Below are 17,425 nucleotides of genomic sequence, written 5' to 3' on the forward strand. Positions count from 1 at the left end.
TTCCATTTGACACGCCTACCGAGCAAACACCGACACCACAAACATCCTAGAGGCAGACGAGCCAACAAGCACACGACCAGAACGTGAGGGAACCACACCAGCCAACATCTCGACGATCAGGGAGCAAGGGGGTACTGTGGCTAAAGTCATACGCTCACAGACAGTCGCTTGTAACAACTCTGTAACTGAATAAAGACAAAGTCCATATCACAAGTTCGATCTTCAACGTTCGTTTATTTTCTGACGCAGCTCGCACTCTGTACACTTTCGCAACTCCCAAAGATATAAGAAAGACATACGGACAGTGATCGGAAATAGTGTATAATACTAATTGTAAGTGTATAATAATAAATAGTAAAAAATGGAGGTATCGATATAATACGCGATGCACAGTCTTAAAGATTAAGAAAATAATAAAAAGTATAACAAGGATAGGGATAAAGACAGATAAGCGTTTTGAAAAACGATAGCGACTAAGAATAAAGCTTAAAACCCTAAAAACACAAGGTAAGGTAGATAAAGTTAATACTCAGATAAAGTTCAATTTACAAAAAGACAATCAAAACGGTGATTTAGATAAAGATTAATTTGAAAAAGACAGATGTAGAAGTGGATAGAAGACAAAAGAGCCAAAAAATGTAAGGATCGCAATCGAGATTGAGTTATATAGAAGCTGTAATGAGTATAGACGTGGATGAAAAGTTAAAGGAAGACATATAGAAATAGATCTATGACAGAGGTGATATCTGAAAAAATAGATAAGGAAAGAAATCAGGATTGTTATAAAGATAAATACAATAATAAACTCGCAGATAATGTCGGAAATGAATAAAATATAATACTAATGATTATAATAATAGTAATAATAATAAATACAGATACTAAATAATAGTTTGATTCCAAGGTTATACAAGTTCGTGATAAACATTGTCGTAGAGATTGAAATGGGAAATAAAGATAGAGGTAGAAGAGAAAGTAAATAAGCTGTGGATAGAAACAGAAATTAAGATAAAAAAAGTTACTTAGAAAATAAATTTGTAGATTAGCGCATAAAGATGAGAATTGAAATCAAATATTAAAAAAAAAGATAAAGATAGAGGTAAAGTGAGATATACGAATAGAGATGGAGAAAGTAACAGTTTAATTAAAATAAAACGCAATAGGGAACGACAAAGATAGAGATGATAGAGATAGAGTTTGTAACGGGCATGGTCGGGGATAAACGTAGAGATACAAGGTCGATATAAAGGTAGAGATATTGATCAGGATAAAGATAAACAATAAGGATATATCCCTATAGTATGACATAAAGTCAGTAAGACAGAAACGAAGTTAGAGTCAGAAATTAGGAATACAGATAAGAAAACTGCTGCCAATTTATTGGCACGCAGCTTCCTTCAACTAAATTTATAGTTCCAATAAGTAATATATTGTTATAATATATAGTATGTTAATGCTTTTTTAAATGTTTTCAAATAAATTTTTTTATAAAAGGCAGCTAAATTACACGTAAGGTTTGATTTAATATAAAATATCCATATATAAAAGCAGTAAACATTTTTCTTGTTCTATAAGACACCAAGGTGCGCAGAAGCGCCCCGATGGCAAGTATAAATTTTATACACTGTGCCGTCGGGAGCGCGCCGCGACCTATTATACTTTAAATTGGATAAATAACCTATTTACGTTTTACGAATTCTGTAAATATTTTATTCGATCTCCTGTTGATGTTTATGTATGAGTATATGTTAAGTAGCAGTTTTTACTGCCCTTTTAACTAATAATTCCCGGGAACACGAACCAACCAGCCCCCTTTACAGGAGACGCCAATACGACCTGTTAGCTGCCGCGGCTCGACTGTTTGTTTGAATTTGAATATTGACGACGGTGATTGAATATATCTAGTATATTTCACTTACTTTGTTTCGTAGACGTAGATGGCTGTTGAGTTGACTTAAGACAATACCACACTATCCCCAAAATCGGAATGATCCGTTCTCTAAAAACCACTTGGGATTGGGTTTGGCAAAATAATCAGACGTGACGTCAAATTAATTAAGACTCAATGCGGTAGATCTTCTTTCTCTGGGTTTTATTTTCGTGATTTGAATATTTTCTAGTACATACATTTTGACGCATGGTTCTAATTAAACTTTTACTATGACGCTTAACCAAAACTCAGATTGAAACTCTATTATAGAACTCAATATAATACTCAAAAATGGATAAAATGCGTCCTCATCCTTGGATCGCACACACTGGAATGGAGATTCGGGGGAGGTGGTACTACAGAGAGAGTCGAGGCTTTCTCCCACGCAGGGTGCTTACTTCTCCTCTCTTCGCACTTCAGCCTAGCCGCGCTCTCTTTCTTACTCATTAGAATGCCTTATGGGCCTAAGCTAAGGTCAACGGCTAAACTGCAGCGTCGACTGTGCACGCGCGCTTTCATCCGAGGGAGGAGGAGTTTGTTTTTGGTATAGGGTTACTTCTTGCGTTCGTTAAGCGTCGAAGTTTCTGGATTTTTCCTACTGTCTTTGTTTTTCTTGATTTAATATTTCTGAATATTTATCCAGAAACTTCGTCACTTAACAGTATACAATTTCAAAGATCTTTCTAATTACCATATTATTTTGTTGGGAAAATTGCTCGTTTGTAAAATAATTAAGATTCAAAATTAATTTTTCGAAAAAAATTAATTTTTTTGCCCCTCCGAGTCTCTTTTTTTTCTTTCAGTCAGTCATAGCTATAGATATACAGGGTGGACCATTTTAATCTATTATGGGAAATATCTCAGATTTATGGTTGGATACAGAAAAATGATTAGACAAAAGTTGTAGAGGTCAAAGGGGGTCAACTTTTGGTACTAACAACTTTGACCTTGAACTTGTTTTTGAAGGTCATTTCAAGGTCAAGATCATTTTTTTAAATAGGAAGACCTACTTTTGACTCCGGATTTGAAAAGTGCAGAAAATTTTACGTTCAAAATGTTCACGGAAGGTCATATGAAGGTCAAAGCTCGGAATAACGGTTGGAAACATCAAAATGTTTTTAAAAAACGTTGTCAAGGGTGGAGAGTTTCACTTTCTGGTTGCAATAACCTTGACCTTGAATTTGGTTCTCAAGGTTATGTCAAGGTCAAAGTGATTTTTCAAGCGAGAACCCCCGCTTTTGATCTCCGATTTGGTAAAAATAAGAGAATGCCCGTTGGAAATGCTAATCAAGGTCATGGTAAGGTCGTGCCAAGGCCAATTTACAGTGCACTTCAAAAGATAAAAATAAATATTTGAAGGTCAAAAGACATCAAATACCTTGAACATCTGTCTAATTTTGAGGTAAAATTAGCCTAAAATATAAAAAAATTACATGAAATCCATTTATTTTTTTAAGACAAATCTTTCTCACTTGGTATTTTACTTTTTTTTAAAGATAGAAAATCAGCCAAGTACCTATGACTTTCTCAAAGCTTTTTACTTCCTATTTTTAGCGTTACCCAGAAACAACGACGTGGACGCAATAGGATTATGTTTCCTTTGGGGTGCTTTATTACAGTGACTGACGACCGTTTGCGTCGATACAAAGTTGAATTCTTCTCAAAAATTGTCTTACCGTGGAAAGCAAGACATTTCTTGGAATTTCTGCACAAGCTGTTCGCATGCGTTCCATCATGTCTTCTCGTGTCGTTGGTTGCTGTTCGTAACAAGTGTTTCTCAAATATCCCCAAAGGTAAAAGTCAGGTGAAGTTAGGTCAGGCGAGTTAGGAGGCCATGCAACTGGACCTCCACATCCAATCCATTGGTTTGGGTATCGTTCATTAAGAAAGGTTCTTACAATCCGTGCAAAATGTGGTGGTGCACCAACCAATTGCACCCACATTCTTTGCCTGGTCTCTAAATCGACATCTTCAAGCAAGCCAGGTAAATGGTCTCCAAAAAATTGTGTTGGTTGATATTACCGTTAAAAAAAATAAGGACCAATTACATATTCATTTACAATTCCACACCAAACGTTTAAACTCCAACGATGTTGATTATCAACTGTTCTGTGCTAAAGTGGATTCACATCTGACCAGTAATGACAGTTATGTCTGTTTAGTTCCCCAGTGTTTTTAAAAGTTGCTTCATCTGAAAACATAACAAATGTGAACAACTCTGGATGCTGTAATGCCCATTGACAAAACTGAAGACGTTGTGCAAAATGCCGAAGCGTTAGTTCTTGAATTAATGTGATGTGGTAAGCATGATACCTTTGGGCTTTGAGGATCCTAAGAACTGTTGATTTTGGTATTCCATGATGTCTTTAAATTTCTCGAGAACTAATGTAAGGATTAAGGTGAACAACTGCGAGAACTGTTAAAACACCTCGGCACTCTCCTAAAATCATAATCATGTCCACAATTTCATTTGGGGGGTAATCAGGCATTTTATACCTTGATTAGCATTTCCAACGGGCATTCTCTTATTTTTACCAAATCGGAGATCAAAAGCAGGGGTTCTCGCTTGAAAAATCACTTTGACCTTGACATAACCTTGAGAACCAAATTCAAGGTCAAGGTTATTGCAACCAGAAAGTGAAACTCTCCACCGTTGACAACGTTTTTTAAAAACATTTTGATGTTTCCAACTGTTATTCCGAGCTAACACGCATTATTTAATAATTTTCGTAAATTTGACCTTCATATGACCTTCCGTGACCTTGTTCAAAATATCATTTTGAACGTAAAATTTTCTGCACTTTTCAAATCCGGAGTCAAAAGTAGGTCTTCCTATTTAAAAAAATGATCTTGACCTTGAAATGACCTTCAAAAGCAAGTTCAAGCTCGAAGTTGTTGGTACCGAAAGTTGACTTTCTTTGACCTCTAAAACTTTTGTCTAAAACATTTTTCTGTATCCAACAATAAATCTGAGATATTTCCCATAATAGATTAAAATGGTCCACCCTGTAGATACGATTCTTTAATTATTACAAAGGCTACTTGATAGATATTAAAAATATAATAGAATTTAAATCATATGTCCTGTTGACTTTTCCGTTTTATTATAGACGTAAAGAAGCTTGATTGCTGTACACACAACGGTAATAATTTTGAATGAAAAAACGGCCGCGCCATGTCTTATCAGGTTAGGTTAATTGATCAGCTAATGCGTGTAAACATTTTGCGCGGAGCGCGAGTGCTCGAGTTTTTTTCCTCATTTCACGGCTTGCAGCCGTTTCTTTATCGCTGCTAGGGTCGAATATGCATATGCTATGCAGTTACATGCAATTTTTGGAGCCCGTGCTTTATAGCGCTTATTGAAAATAACTTGGTTTTCCTCCTAGCAAATACTTTCTATGTTTGTTATTAACAATAATAACGGCAAACTCATGGTTTTTTAAAACATATCTCAAAAAGTACTGCACCTACAAAAAAACCATCGTGATTGAAAGTTGCTTGAAATGTTGAAATGCATAAATTATCATCTGATGTATTTTTGCGTAGAAACAGTTTTTGCAAAAATGTAACTCCTAGCATAATGTCCTTGAAATTTTTCAACTGAATATTGTTGTAATGACCGGGTATAAATAATAAATAATTGGGTTTTCCAGCTGTCAAACACTTTTTTTGTTTATGATTGACAATAATAATGGTGTTTCATCGATAGACTGTAAGACAACGGGACGGCAAGTAAGAATTAAAAGAATAATTTTGAAAAGTACAACCATCTTATTTTTTATATAAGATGAAGATCCAATTTGTGTTTAAATGATTCTTCTATATACTTAGGAGGAATTTACTTGATTTTTTAATTTATGATTAGCTCATTTTTTGCACAAGATAATTTGGATTAGTTTTAGCACATTCAGATTAGGTGTGATAGAATCATGCAACACAAAGCAGATTTTCACCTTACAGTTATAGTGAGATTGATTCTTCTTGTAGTAATGATTTTTGTCAGTGTGCAGATTTTTAACACCTGACATTTTTAAAACTGATTTCACTACATTCATTAGCGTATATTGATTGTAGCAGTTTATCTTTCCTCAAGAGACTGGATAGTCAGTCGGTTCCAGGATCTGGATAGGGGAAAGGGGCAAAAAAGAGCCTGTTTTTATATTCTCAACAATAATAAAATCTATTTCCTAGTTAAACAATAGCATTTGGAATCAGTTGTTAAATCCCAGCTGAAACAGAAATCAATTATGCGTCTCGTTCAAAATACTTCGCCTTTACAAGTAGAATTTTTTAAACTAACGCGGTTAACAAATTACAAGAATATATACGCGATTTCGTTACAATAATGATTCGGCGGACGCGGCTCCGGTGTATCGGTTCGGTTGCGGTATGACGGGTCGGTGGTGGATTTCGAGGTTAGGAATTCATTCGGGACGGTGTAGTCGTGTGCGCACGGCTACGCCGATCTGAATGTGTCGTGTAACAACGATTCCGACCGCTCTGTCTGCGCACAGGAATGGTCGGGATAGTGTCACGGTGTTTTGAGGTTATCCCTCGGATTTGTGGTGTCGTGAGCGCACGGCTTCACAAATATTCGTCGCTCGTCTCGTTCTTCTCTTTATGTGCACACAGAGATAAAGCGAGTCGTGAGATGTCGGCGTAAGGCTGGCTTTGGAGGTTAGGAATGAACCTTAGTTTCACCAGGACGGGAGCGCACGATCTGGCGAATCGCCGGTGGAACTTTTGTTACTCGTCACAATAATATGGAACACTAAAAACTTATGATCCTGTCTCGGCACAATGCTTTCTAGACGTCTTATATTATTTTATAAGAAATTTTATAGAAAGTTTACCTTTCTCCGAAGTAATTTTAAAGAAGTTTGATAAGTTTGATAAGGTCACAATTGTCAAAATTAAAAAAATTATTTTTCCTAAAGAATCAAAGAACATAAATGCACGTCAAATTTACGTGGCAATACTACGTGGTTCCAGAAATACGACGGGATACACACACAGCCATCCGCACGGACAATATCTAAAAACACACGATTCGAACTCCAAACACCTTAAAATACGTTTCTATGAAGTTTTAGCGAAACTGAAAATTTTACTATTACAAAGCCTCCTCTAGGAGGAAGCAATAAAGTAAGATTCTTAAGCTTGGATTTTGATTTAAATTGATCAAATATAAAATGAATGAATATGGTGAATTCTACGTGTGTAATTCATATTAAATTAAAAATAAGATATAGATTTATTAAAGATAAAGCATCCTTGGTAATTATTTTTACAGTTATTTATAAATTAAAAAATGAATATATATATATATATATATATATATATATATATATATATAATATGTTCCTATATTATATAGATGCATGTGTAAATTTATGTCAATAACCCCTCCGCGCCCCTCCGCACCCCCTCCGCAGCCCCTCCGCAGCCCCTCCGCATTTTCACGTGAAATCGTTTCAAAATTGACGTTATTTTCGAAGCTCTTTGCCCTTCCGCCCCCCTCCGCGCCCCTCCGCGCCCCGCCGCTGGCCACTCCGTTAGCCCCTTCAAAAATGATTATTATAAAACTTAGTCAAAAAGATTTCAAAAGTTCCATTTTTTTAATAATGGTATAATGATGTGTTATAATCAAATTAAGAAGATCGACAAAATTTCTTTTATTGGAAAAATGGTATAACGATGGGTTAAAGTTTAAATTAAGAAGATAATAACGACAGATTTTCACACCACCCAAGAGGTACTGTCAGAAGCACATTATAATATAGATATACAATGTGTTTCAGGCGCGTTGATTTTTTTTTGTTTTTCTTAAATTATTATTTAAAAAATTTGCTAATTATTTTACGTAATTATATGACATGATATAATTATGTAAAATAAAGGCTACTATGAACAATAGTTGCATTTAGTAAATAAAATTATACTATTGATTTGGATATATATCAAGTTAGAAATTATCTATTGTTAACAGTTTGATTTTTTTTATATAACAATTTAATAAAAAACCGTGGAATCATCGCCTAGAGCCATATAACCACGGGAGTCTTAGATACCAGTCCTCCTCCCCTAAGACTCCACCTAATACCATCCTCCATCCTGCAGAAACATATTTACTTAAAAAAAGTTTACAATCTTTATGATCATTTTAATATTTTTAATGTATGCATTTAATCTAAATAATATCTTGTTAAAAATAATGGATATTAATCAATTTGTTATCAAATCAATTTTGTATTTAAATTAAATTTTTCGCCTTTGAATTACGTAAAATATGATATAATTAAGAAAAATTAACTTTTATTAATTTTTATCAGTTAATTAATTTTACGTATTCATATTGAAAAAAGAAATTTAAATACGTAGTTAATTTGATAATAAATCTTGATTTTTTTCTATATTTTTTAACAGGACGAAATCTCAATGGAAACTTTTTTTAAGTAAAGATGTTAAATAATCATTTAATATTTATAAATTAATTAGACATTATTATATCATGTCCTATAATAATATGAAATTAACTCATTATTCTTATTAAACGATCATTTATCTTTCTGTTTTGTTCTGCATTGTGTATATTGATGATTCTTGTAAAATAATTTTAAAAAGAATTATGTATGCATACTAATTTGAATGTCTACAAAATGATTTTAAAATTCGAAATTGAAAAGCAACAAGAAGTTCATATAAATACATGTCTTTTATTTGAAAAAAATCTAAAAAAAATTGAATAATAATTTATTGTATGATCGAAAACCCTAAGAATTGGCTAAACAGTTTTGAGTCAAATATTTAAAATTTCATTCCAAACAATATTTTGTATTGATTCACCTGACTCATTCTGAATACGTATATTATCAGGATTTCGACATCGAGATAATGCAACATATAATTGACCATGCGAAAACAATGGTCGTTTCAAAAAAATTCCTATTGAATCAAAACTTTGGCCTTGTGATTTATTTATCGTTATGGCAAACGCTAATATGATTGGGAATTGTTTTCTAAAAAGAGTAAATGGAAATGAAGATGAATTTTCGGTGTTTAGTGTTATTCTCGGTATAAAAATTTTCTGTCCAATGTTTTCGCCTGTAATTATTTCTGCTTCAATGTTATACTCATATAATTTGGTAATCTTTAAACGAGTGCCATTACATAAACCATCTGTAATACTTAAATTTCTAATTAACGTCACTATTGCATTTACTTTCAAATTAAGTTTATGTGGTGGAAAACCTTCTCTGATATTATTCAACATTTCAACTGGATAATTTAAATGAAGATTTTCCTCTGTTTGATCTACTCCTTTATGTGTTGCATAATCTACACTATAATATGTCTTTGATTCACCATGTAATAATTAAAGAACTTTGTTATTTAAAATTTTGATGTCTTCATTATGAGGAGCTAAGAGCATGCTACTAACGGAAGCACCTAAATTAATATTTTTATAAATTTCATTGCAAACATCGGTAGTTTTCCATTTTTGAGGAATTTCAAATGTATCTACTTTACCTTCTCCTATTTCTAACAAAAAAGAGGAAAATTCGACATTATTCGAACGTATATTTTTATTGAGCTTCAAGATTTTAAAAAGAGGCCACAAAGTTGAATATTTAATTGTTTCTTCTATGATAGAGTTTCGGTATCCATCTTTAATTACTGGAAGAATTTGTCTGAAATCTCCTAATACTATTAATTTTCCCGCAAAAGGAATATCGTTACGACATACATCTTGTAAAGTACGATTAATAATTTCTAAAGCTTTTTTAGGTATCATTGAATCTTCATCCCAAATTATTAAATCTGCCTCTCTTAATCTTTTTTGTCAGACTCTAATTTCAAAAAAGCACTTTCAATATTATTTAAATCTAAAGGCAATCTGCAGGTTCGATGACTTGTAAATCCCCTAGATAACAAAATAGACGCGATACCAGTCCATGCCATTGATAAAACTTTTTTGTTTAATGACATGTAATAATAAATTAATGTTTTATATAAAAATGTTTTTCCCGAACCTCCAGGTCCATCAATGAAATAAATTTTGTGTTCATTGTCAACTCTTCAAAAATTGCCTTTTGATCATCGGTCAATTGTTGATTTTTCTTCATTCTCTAATATAATTTGAATATGAGATAGAGCATTATTCTCTTTATTTGTCTTAAAATCTTCGGTGAAATAATTTTTAAATTTGTTCCAAATTGTATTACCCTGTATGTTTTCTGCTAAAATAAACCATGCAAAAAATTTATGTAATTGAAATGGTAACATGATGTGACAAGCTTCTTCAAAAATAATAAAAATATGTGAATCATCTTCTATTAAGCCCATTGCAAGTGCTGCGTCTTTATATGTTTGATACTCTATATCTTTATGATTTTTCAAATCTTCAAATGAAGTTGGACCTCTTGCTCGATTTAGTATTAATATAAAAAAAAATCTCTCAGTATCTTTTGGTGATACGATATTAAGTCGAGCAATAGTATTGTATTGAGAAGAACGTGAACGTTTTATCCAAGATTTTGATTTTTTATTAAATCTATAATATTCAGGCAGTTCAACATATTTAAGTGTTTTTACAAAATCATCAATTTTATTTAATTTAAACCATGCTGTTAAAGTAGTTTCTTTATTGTTTAAGGCTTGCAATTCTTTATTTTTGGTGCCATAACTGACGGTCATTTTAAATTAGATGTTCAAATAACGAAAGATGATAGTTACATGATTATTGAAAGAGGAAGCCAAAGTGAATTGATTGGTGATTTACAAGAGAAAGGTATTACAAATAATTTAATCGTTATATATATATATATATATATATATATATATATATATATATATATATATATATATATATATATATATATATATGGGTGGTCCTCTGTCAAATCGAAGATCAAACATTTTTTTCTTCTTTAACTATATATTTGTTATACCTATCTTATAATCCATTTAAACCTTAATATTGGTGAAAGTAAGATTTTGAAATGATTTCACGTGAAAATGCGGAGGGGTTATGGAGGGGCTGCGGATGGGGCGCGGAGGGGCGTGGAGGGGCGCGGAGGGGTTATTGACATTTTACACATGCATCTATATAATATAGGAAGATATATATATATATATATATATATATATATATAGACATTTTAATATTATACTGTTAGGATAGAACCGATTCCACCAGCTAACAATGAAATATTATTTAAACATGGGTAAATATAATTATAAAATTTCGAGTGGTTTGATAAATATATGATTAAAAAATAATCTCGAGTAGTGCAAGAAACTCGAGAAACTCAAAAGATTCGAGTAGCTCGAAAAATTCGAGTAGTTCGAAATCTTCGAGTAGTTCGAAATATTCGAGTAACGACCCGACCCGGTACTCGACTTGAGCTCGATAATTTCGATCCAGTAACCCGACTTTTCGAGTACTCGCACACTCCTAGACGCGATCATATAGAAAGGAACGCTTACACATCTAGTGTAAGTCTGCCTGCGTGCTGCGCTGCTTGCAGACACATCGTAGGTGGGGCTGCTGGTGGGTAAGTAAACCCTGCAATGAATTAATTAAGTAATTAATTAAAAAAAAAACGACTGTCAGTTGGAAACTTGTATGCAGGATAAAGAAAAGTTCATTGAAATTAAGAAACATCCCCACAGATTCAAGCTCATACACAAACTGGAAAGACACGCGGGAAAAGATTCTGGACCAATGTTATCTGCATTATGACCAGCCCGATGAGAAAGTCTGGCTGTCACTCTACAGTGGAAACACGTGGATTTTCACCAGTGAGAAAAAAAACTTTTACTAGGTAACGAAGTTATGTCCATGAATAATGTATAATGTTTATATGTGTATGTATGAATGTATAAATATGTAAATAAAAAGTCTACGCGGATCTGTGAGAGGTTTAACATGAACCCACAAATTTGACTACGTACGTGCGCATGTACAGACACTTAGTCAGTGTCCCACGCTCAATAAAAACTAGACTCTCGCACAGATCTGCCAAATCTGTTCTCGTGCTTAGTGGGTCTCGGACGGCAGGAGCCGTGTTTCGGCACACAATTTGCAAGAAGAGACTAGGCCGGTTGGGGAGCCTCTAAGGAGGTGCCTCAACTGACTGCAGGGTAGCCCAAAATTTGTGCATAAAGAATCGGAAGCCTTGTACGGGTATCCTCTCAACCGCAGACTATAACGCCCACGTGTATTTTTTAGAGCCAAGAAATGAGTGGCAGGGTTGAGAGGACCCATAAGCCACTGTAGCGACGTATAGAGAACAGGAGCCACTATGCCCATGCCCACGAGTACGCCTTAGGTCCAGGACCAAGGAAAAACGAACATGACTATTGCCTACTTGTACATATCTCTTGTCCTGACGATCTTGCTCTACTGCTCACCTATTTGGTCTCACTTTACTAAGGTTAGTGCTAACAGACTTGAGTCTGTTCAGCATCGTGTAATCAGGTATCTTGCCTATAAGGGCAACCGACCGATGAAAAGCTCGAGCATGACTACACGGACTTATCTCAGTTCTTCAACCTACCGACTATGAAGAGTTTGCACCTTTATCATTTATCATCAGATCATCTGTCATATTAATTCGTATTTGGGATCTTGCCTACTCCCTCCGAAACCATCGTCCTCACCAGGAAGAATCCTCTTCGTCTAATTTTGGATTCTTCTCAACCGTCAATAGATTGAGGAGGTCGTGGAATACCCTTCTGCGGAGTGTCACCGAGACCTCCGCACTGCCGCAATTTAAGTCAAAATTGAAAAACTTTGTATTTCCTTTTTAACTTCAACTTTTTATATATCTCTATATTTTCTTTAATTATCTTAATCTTAATTGTAAAATTTTTTGTAAAAGGCTTCAGCCCGTTTAATACTAATGTTCGCGCCGTTCGAATACCGCGCGCTAGATTCTAGTATGACTAGCACCGGAGGCACCCTGCAGGCAGTTGTGCGCAGCTTACCCCTTCTATAGCGGTGAGGGATGCTACAAAACTGGTTCGCAGGGGTTTCTTGCCCTATTGTTTCGGCTCCGCTTCTACTGTGCACACCTGAGTACACGTGGCCGTGAAACTCTACATTATCTTTTCCACACTTTACACACCTACAATTACATAATACGAAATTAGAAACAAGCAATTTTGTAAGACAACAATCGATAAAACACACCTGTAATTTTAAACAAGCAATAAAAACTCAGCTAATATTCTTATCATAAAAAACGACGTGTCATTTACTTCGCCTCGTTATCTCTCGCACCTCGAGTCGATCGGCATTCGCAGATCTCACGTGAATTCGGAAAATTGCAGATAACCGACTTGCGGAGAATACAACTAATAGATAAATAAATAAAATAAATAAAATTCAAGCCTGACATTATCAGTCAACTTAATTAAGCCGGGCTGCGTGCTGTGGATAGTGCGGAAGCTTGTTTAGAAGTTTTCAAGGTAAAGTTTTTTTTCGAGATACTCAGAGACTTGTCTGTGCGCCAGCCACTTCAGTGCCAATGATAGAAAACAGAGTAGAGAGATCGAACGGTGGTCAGTCAAAGCTGTTGAAGAGCTGACTTTGTTTAGTGCTCGTACCAGTGACGACTTCCAGGCAGAGGGAAAGCTTGAAAAAGGTTGAAAAATTGATATAGTAGTGGAGCCAGTATTGGTAGTGGTTAAGAAATTACAACCTGTGGGATGACATCGCTTCTCTTGGCCTGTTGAAGCGTTTCAAGAGAACCGAGCAGGTGAAGGTGATTTAGAAATAGAAATACCAAGATTTTTTAGCTTTCTCTAGATCTTTGCAACATCGGTATACAGGCGTGAATAGTAATATAATAATTCAACCTAGCCTCCTCAACCTGTCTGTGAGCGTTGTCCCTTACAATTCTATAAAAGTATAGATCTCAAGGTAATCGACTTCTGCAAAATCGTTTATAGAGTCTGTTCCGTTCAATCAAAAGGTCACGAAGAGCCGTGGTGAACCACGGATGACGTTTACGTCCTGGTGTCACAGTCTTTAATGGGGCGATATGATTTGTGGCGTTCGTTAAGTTAGCGTTGGGAATGGTGATGCGTTCGTTAAGTTAGCGTTGGGAATGGTGATGCGTTCGTCAAGTAATGATGTGGCGAGGGATGGCCAGTCACATACGCTATGGAAGTCCCTTAGCTTCTCAACACAGATGCCTCTGTAGTTTTTGTAAGAGTATGTAGCTGGTACGTGACGTGGAATCTGTAAGTCGAGTGTGGCCGTGATAAGGTCATGACCGTTGATGAAAAAAGTGTCTTCCAGTGTAATAGTAGATGATCTTGCTCATTAATTAAGCATAGGTCAAACCAAATGTCAGAGTCCTGCCTGTAGTGGGTTGTACCATATAGCACAGAAGTAAGAGAGTTTTCATCAATGAATGACCTGATGAAATTGGCGTCTTCAGATGAGAGGAATTGATCAGAGTTAAAATCACCCATGATGACCTTCGTGGAATAATTGTGCATATGTGTTGTTCGTTGTTCAATGAAGTTAGAACCTTGGTTAAAAGGGTGCATGCGGTGGGCGAAACACAACTCCCACGAAGATGGACGATACTCTCTCAGTTGAGATCTCACAGAACAGATACTCTGGCTTACCTGGCTTGCTTGACCATTCGCCGTCAGATGACGAGATAACGCTGGCTGTAAATCAATAATGAACATATAGGGCTACACCTCTATCGTTTCTGTTTCTGTCATGCCTGTATAGTGAAATGGTCACCACTCTTCTCGGTCCTATGCGCGTAGATGAAGTTGAATTTGTATAGAAGGGCAATGCACATTTATCGATCTGCGTCGTAATTATGACGACAGATCTTTCAATAGAAAATTGATTATAGATTTAAGTATGTATTAGGAGGTAGTAGGAAAATATTACAATAATAAACTCTCTTTAGGTTATGTTTGGAAAAAAAATTAATTTATTCAGTCAATTCTTTTAGTATGAAGATTGCATAAATATTGCATATATTCCTTCTTAACAATGAATATCAACGAGTGATTTTTTATGTTATACGATGTTTAGTATTAGATACGATTTAAATTGCGTTATCTTTAACAAGTCGCGATATTTTTATAAATATAGAGTATAATTTATATTATGAATAAATTTTTAAGTGATACGCTTAAGTTGCGTTATGAATTTAATAGAAATTAACAAGTATTTTTTTTTGTTAAATAAAGTTTACTATTGCATGCGCGTTAAATTGCGTCATCTAATACGAATCAAGATAAATTTATAAATAAAGAGAATATTCTGTATTTATGCTAAGTTTTTTAATTGATACGTTAAAATTGCGTTATAAATTATTACAATCTATGAAATTTTACAGGTTTTAAAATTATCTGAATATTTCTGTGTATTTCTACTCAAGGCGTAAATTGCTTGTGAGTAGAGACTAGTGCGCTTTAATTGTGCTGGAGCTAGTGAATAAGCATAGGCCGCGCATGGCCTTTTATAGGGAGCTAAGCGAGCGCGAATTGAGCCGCCGAAATAAATCGCACAATCACACCTCACACCTATTAACATATTAGTATGCAAAGATGCGCACACTTCGCCGCTGCTTCGTCATCGCTCGCTTCTAATCTGCACGCGCACACACACACACACACTATTCGTGCGAGCTACGCTGCTGCGTGCTCGCTCTCGTTACGCAACTATCGTTCTGCTCCCCCTCTGCCGCTTCTGCTGGTATGTGGCTGTTGTGCCGCTACTGGCTATTCGGCTGTAGTGTTTACATGGAAGAAAGGGACAGCATAAAGATTACACGTTTCTGAAATATAGTCGAACGCTTAATCATCTTAATGTGACCTGTGAGGTAGTTCGCATCAAAATGACACACTCTTAGATCTTCAGACAAAGATGTTTTAGAAACAGATGTAGACGTGCTATATAATTTAGATGGAAGTTTTGGTGAGATGATAGGTGTGAGTCTTAGTTTCCGTTGTTCATGTTGGATGTTAGCGGCGTCCGGGCTAAAAAAGCTTCCAGCTTAGCATCAGTGGAGGTGATGGTGGCATGTTCGCTGTCCTCACCATAGAGGATGAAAAATCTCTCGTCTCTTACGCGGTATCCCTTTCTCTCTTCGCCTTCAGCCTGGCCTTGATGCGCAGCCAGTGGATCTCTGGAGGAGGCAGCTCATTGATGTTAATGAGTCCTTGGTGGTCTAGGCTGATAGCTCTTGCTTCCTCTAGTAGGGCAGCATCCAATTCGCTAGTGTGAAGAGAGAGAGAGAGAGAGAGAGAGAGAGAGAGAGAGAGAGAGAGATAGGGCTTCATTCGCCTTCACGGCAAAATGGTAGAGGTAGAGAGAGAGAGAGAGAGAGCAAGTTTAATGGTACGTTAATACAGCAATTTATGACAATCGAATAAGGAAATATCGCTCTCTCTCTCTCTCTCTCTCTCTCTCTCTCTCTCTCTCTCTCTCACCTCTCCCTCCCTCTCCAGCTTTTTCTCTAAGAAGACAAATATGGAACTCTTTTTCTGCCTGAATGTACCTGAATCAGTCTTTCTAATATTGTGTTTTTTTAAGGAATGCATCAACGCAGCTTACATGCCAGCGTACGGCTCTTCCTGTTTATCAGTTCTTAAATTTACTCTGATTTTCATAAATTTTATTTTACATATTTTTCTTTGATGCATATTTGATATAAAAATAAAGGTTATTTATTCTATATATCGCTAGTAGTCAAAGTATATTTAATCAATTAAAGTTCAGTGAATGAAGTACAAATCGAAAATAAAATAATAGAATTGTTTATTTAACGGTTTTAATTGCTTATACGATTACATTTTGTAATGTTGAATATGTAATAATTTAATTTTTTTTTCAGTAACACAAGATGGGACGTGGAGCAGATTCTTCTTGATATATTAGATAATGAAATCAGCAACATCATTGATTAGCAAACGTTCAAACTTTGCAAGTCATTATGTACATCCCTAACTTGTATCGGAAATCCAGCATTCTTACGTGCTCAAACCTGCCGCCTGCAAAGTAACTTTTTAACTGTACATGCAGATAGTTTGAATTTCAATATATACAACTCAGGAAAATCTCTTCTGCTGAAGATATTTATTGTACAAAATCACTAAGTCTTATAATATGAATAGAAGTTGATTTTGACTTTGTTATAATATAGCGTTTTTGTATTCAAGGTTTTTCTTCATTAAAATAGATACACTTTTTTCATGTCTTGAAACGTTTAAGTATTCTGTTAAAAAAAAAAAACTTTATAAGAAAAGAATATTTTTGTAATATTTCAATCAACACAACTACACAATTAAAATATTTTTTTTTGTATCTGGATATGAGATACTTACATCCTATAGTATTTTTGCCTCCTGAATCCAAATCAACGGTTAGTTTGATTCCATCCGATCAGAATCTATGTGATTTCAAGCTTAGATTCAGTAAAAATTAATAAAACAAAATGAATAAATTACCAG

General features: G+C 35.0%; 1 protein-coding gene across 2 annotated transcripts in view; it reads left to right on the plus strand.

Annotated features, from left to right (window-relative positions):
- The window catches only part of LOC100116705 (ran-binding protein 9), a 303,718-nt gene extending 286,495 nt beyond the window's left edge, over positions 1 to 17,223 (plus strand). The window contains exon 9 of one of the 2 annotated variants that reach the window (XM_031923993.2): positions 16,810 to 17,223. Coding sequence is in view for 1 of the 2 variants with exons in the window: in XM_031923995.2 (XP_031779855.1) it covers positions 16,810 to 16,853 (44 nt within the window). In the remaining variant the exon portion in view is untranslated. The remainder of the gene's footprint in view (positions 1 to 16,809) is intronic. The other variant, XM_031923995.2, reaches the window with a different exon arrangement.
- Positions 17,224 to 17,425: the final 202 nt, after the last annotated feature.

This window comes from Nasonia vitripennis (assembly GCF_009193385.2).
Source record: "Nasonia vitripennis strain AsymCx chromosome 2 unlocalized genomic scaffold, Nvit_psr_1.1 chr2_random0004, whole genome shotgun sequence".
In the NCBI taxonomy this organism is placed as follows: Eukaryota; Metazoa; Arthropoda; class Insecta; order Hymenoptera; family Pteromalidae; genus Nasonia; species Nasonia vitripennis.